We start from the raw sequence: 4,620 nt of genomic DNA, 5'->3' as shown, positions 1-4,620 counted from the left end.
CTCTCTCTCTCTCTCTCTCTCTCTCTCTCTCTCTCTCTCTCTCTCTCTCACACACACACACACACACACACACACACACACACACACACACACACACACACATAAAAATGAATCGTTTTTAAGACTTAAGATAGGGACCCTCAGCCTATATTTGCTTTTTAACTGCCTTCAATCTATTGTAAGCTTTAGATCTTCCTAGATGTTATTTATATTTTTCAGCAGATTTTAGGCTTTTCATAAGCTGTGTCTAATCCTTTTGGGGACTGAGGGGAGCTGTTTCTCCTAATTCTGCCTAATACAGCGTCTAGTCATTAAGTCACAGACACCCTGAGGTGTCTGTAATCATTTGAGCAACTGCTCTGGATTTTGTGTCCTTCCTGGCTGGGTCTGGAAATGAGAGGAAGACCCCTTCTCACATGTTCTATGACTGTGGTTCCGAAAGCCCCAACACAGCCAATATTCAGAAGTTTGGAAGAAAAGGTGAAGACCCAGCCCTGCTTGCCAATGCTTCCGAACCATTATTTCAGAGGTGAATCTCTGAGTTCCTTCACTGCACAAGTGATCTTCAAGAGTTGGTCATCCAGAGCCTTTGAGCTCTTTACCTCAGTGCCCAAGATGGTACCATACAACTGATGTTGTAGGTATCAATGATTCTGGGTCAGAGGCCTTGGAGATGGAGGGCCAGCTCAATTCAACAATTTAACAATGTAGGTTGTGAGGCATGCTTGGGAAAATGCTTTCAGAAAATTCCTTTTCCTTATGGTGCTGGGATGGAACCCAGGGCTTTCAGCTTGCTAGTCAAGTACTCTACCACTTAGCTACATTACCAGATAGTGAAGCTGCCTGCAAAAGGACATAGAGTTTGGTTCTGGAAAATGATTCCAGTGACAGATATCTGGGATTGAGGTCAACCAAGGTCGCAGATTGGACAGTATTAAGGGGCGTGAACATTAGGGGATATGAGCAGGGCTCACTGTCTTCGCAGTGAAGGGCTTCACCGAGAATTGCTACCATCAGGGAAGTAAGCAGGAATAGTGGGGGCTATATCTGCATTGTTTGTCATCTGTTGTCCTTAGCCTTACACACTATCAGGCCAGGCTGGAAGATTTGGTGAAGGAGAGGAAGGGAGAAATTGAGAAACCCTTAGGGGTGAGAAAACTGTCAATTACAGTGGACCCATCTAGTTGGAACTAGAAACACACCCAGGTGCAGAAAGGGCTGTTTTCTTAGGGAATGCTGATGCAGGAGGATGCTCAGGCACACAGACATCCTGAGGTCATAACCCCGGACTGATTCTAAATGACTTAATTTCCACAGATTGTAGGAGTATCACATATGTGTGTCCTTAGAGTAGACTGACACCCTTCTTTAATGGAGAACACCAAACCTAGATATTAGAAGTGAACATATGTATGACAATGCTCTGGCATTGTCTTGAGACGTTCACCAGCCTCTCTGAGCCTCTGAACCAGAATTATAGGCACTTGTAACATCCAATCAGTCACGATCTTTACCCCGTTCACTACATCTCTTTCCAAATTCCTCTGCGTCCTTACCACCTTTCCTGGAGAGAGATGGGTTTCTCATGCCTCCCACCTCCTCTAGTCAGCTACCCTATAGTGTCCCCTCATGTCATCCAGGCTGAGTTGGAATTCTCTATGTAGCTAATAATGATTCTGAACTTATGATTATTCTGCCTCTGAGTTCTGGCATCACAGGAATATGCTACCATACCTAGCTTATACAATGGTAGGAATAAAACCCAGGCAGAGTCTCATGTATGCTAGACAACACTCCACTAACTGAGCTAGATCCCAGCTTGCCTGAGTATTCTTTATTAAAAAAAAAATCATAACACTGTTCTGCTTGAAATTTGTCACAGACAAGCCTTTACCTATATATGAAATCTGTACATTCTTTTCCTATGACATTCAAAGCCCTCAACAACCTGGTTGTCACTTATGCTTCTAAGTGAACAGAGGTTGACATGTAGAGCCCCTAATAGGGATAATGGGAAAGTCCAAACTGAAGCAGTCTGGCCATGTGGCTCAAAGTCCAAAGAAGCAATCTAACCAACAGAGTGAATGGCACCCCCTCCCCTTACAAATGCACCAGCAAGCATAGTGGGCAGCAAGGGCCGGTCCCAGAACAGAGCTGTCTTCCCACTGTCTCAAACAGCTTCCTTGGGGTGGCTAAATGAAGATGAACCTGGGAGGCTACCCAGAAAACAAAGCCCTACTGGGTCTGGCAGCAGAGGTGGGAACCTTGGGATTGAAAGCTCTTACTTCTCAGATGACTCTCAGACCAGCCTCTGCTCACAGCTGGCCATCTCTCCCACCCTGCAGGAGCCCCGCCCTCATTGGCTGTTTCATTGTGGACCGACTGTACTTCGAGGAGATTGGCCTGCTGGATGAAGGCATGGAGGTCTATGGAGGGGAGAATGTGGAGCTTGGAATCAGGGTGAGTAAGGTTTCTCACACAGGGCTGAGCTCAGCTCCCATGATGGTAAGTGAATCAGTCTAGGGGTGTAGTGTTGACAAGCCTTTAGTTCACACTATGAAGGGAACTAAAAGTTGAGACTCACACACTGATTCAATATCTAGTTCCAAGCTCTGGTGCATGTACGTAGCCGGAGCCAAGGAGTCTCAGAGCAGTAGCTCTTGAATTTTTAGGAAATAGAGGCCTTCAGAGTTTGCGTGCCTAGAGAATCAGACTCCCAGTTTAGTGCTTCTGTTTAGACTGAACAAATCTGTTGGGGTAAGCAACAGAAGACACCAAGGCACAGCTGGACAAGAAAGACCGCCAGAGTCAATCCCCCATGACTGTCTACTCCACTGTAGTCCATAGAACATTTCCAAAGATGGTTAAAGAGGTCTAACAAGAAATAAATAACCCCCTGGAGTATAAAGAGCAGAACACAGCTAAATTCACTTCATGCTGCTTTCTGACCCCACCTACTGCTAGCCAGACCCACGGGCCATCCTGGCCCTCTGTGGTTTATCAACTAATCGTATGACTCTGTAAGAGGTAACATTTTCTTTCTTACTGTGGAAGAACACTTACTGGGCTTCCTGGCTCTTATCTCTTGGCCAGTGATAGAGAATCTTAGAATGATCCCTCTTCTCAGTCAGGAAGGTGAGTTGGGTGCCTGGTATTTGGTAGAAATAAGGTGGTGACTAAATGAAGGATTATCTGTGTCCAGAAAGCACCCCTTCAAACCCATGGCTTCAGCTTTTGTGAGTCCCCATAATGGTTCCAAGTGTCTCTAACAACCCATTGCCCACACCCCACAGGTTTGTCAGCCTTTCAGAGGGACCTTGCACCACCTGGTGTTTTACTCTTGACAGATTTTCTGTCTCACAACCAGCCGTTCATACCTTATGCAGACCTCCTCCAAAATCTGGTCCACCCGACTGCACCTTTGCGATGGTATATGCATCTGGTGTCTCTAGGTCCAGTCCAGGCCTTCAGTCCCCACTCAAGGACCTACCCTCCTCTCATCATTACCCTCCTCTGTTTCCCACTCCACAGAATAAGCAGCTGGCCCTGGACAACCCTCTTAACTGTGCAAGGGATAACCCTCTTAGACAGTGAGCATCCCATAACACCCGAAGGACCTAACAGCACTCCAGGACTCAGCTCATCCCCAGCCTTAACAGTAGGCTTTGCGGACTGGCTGAAGGAACAGCCTGTCTGAGGCTGAGTTTGGAAAATACCTCAGACACCTGTATTCACTGGCACTCCAAGCAATTGCTTTGGAGGCAGTGGGAATGCACAGGCTGATGGGAAGCTAATGTATTCATAGAGGACAGCGCCTGCATAATCACCCTCATTTCCCCAGCTCTCCCTCCGCTGGTCATTTATTCACCACCCGCCGGCTTCCTCGCCATCTCATTTCAGCACTGCTCCTGGATAAATGCTTGCCCCCAAACACAATCTGTTTCACCAGAAGCAGCTGTCAGGAATCGGCCGAGCGGGCAGCACCGCCTCCGGTCACTTGTGTTCTCTGGGTAAAAATGTCCAGAAATGGAGAAAAGAATTAGATTTGTGAACTCTGCTTCCAACATATGTGAGTCAATCACATGGTGGTGGTGATGTCTGGCTCTCCTTCCTTAAATTATGAAGCTATTTTGGAGTGTGGGCCTGGGTGAGGTTCTCAGATATGTGTTAAAATATCTTCGGGTAGTTTCGTGTTCAGGGTTTGAAATACAGTATAAAATATTGCCAGGCTTTGTTTTCCATCTCTCACCTCCCACTGGACAGAGATGAAGCATCATTGATGGCAAAGAAAAAGTCGGCTTTTAAAACAGGGCACAGCCTCTGTAAGCTGGCGGAACTAAGTACACGGGGTGGGACAGTTCGTTTGTATTCTGGTTCTTCCTTGAGGGGGTGCTGAATCTCTGATCATTTTCTGTCTTCCTATATGTGGTTACTGCTACCTATTTTTCTTTTGTGTTTTTCAAGCTAATATCTCAGTGCCTCAGTTTCCTCCCTGAGAAAACAGTATTTCCAATTCCCCCTCAGGATGGTGTGCCTAACTGAAAGCCATCGCTTATCACATCTCCTTTACGCAACAGCAACTCGTACAAAGCCCTTAATCTCCTTTGGAACATGGAAATA

At 46.4% G+C, this 4,620-nt stretch overlaps 1 protein-coding gene across 1 annotated transcript in view; it reads left to right on the top strand.

The window, feature by feature from the left end:
- Positions 1 to 4,620, top strand: part of Galnt18 (polypeptide N-acetylgalactosaminyltransferase 18) — a 301,481-nt gene that overhangs the window by 219,409 nt on the left and 77,452 nt on the right. The window contains exon 6 of the mRNA XM_028768019.1: positions 2,346 to 2,460. Within this exon, the coding sequence (XP_028623852.1) occupies positions 2,346 to 2,460 (115 nt within the window). The remainder of the gene's footprint in view (positions 1 to 2,345; positions 2,461 to 4,620) is intronic.

Source organism: Grammomys surdaster, unplaced genomic scaffold, assembly GCF_004785775.1.
Source record: "Grammomys surdaster isolate TR1022 unplaced genomic scaffold, NIH_TR_1.0 184, whole genome shotgun sequence".
In the NCBI taxonomy this organism is placed as follows: Eukaryota; Metazoa; Chordata; class Mammalia; order Rodentia; family Muridae; genus Grammomys; species Grammomys surdaster.
The sequence above is the reverse complement of the archived record's forward strand: the minus strand, read 5'-3'. Positions and strand labels throughout refer to the sequence as shown.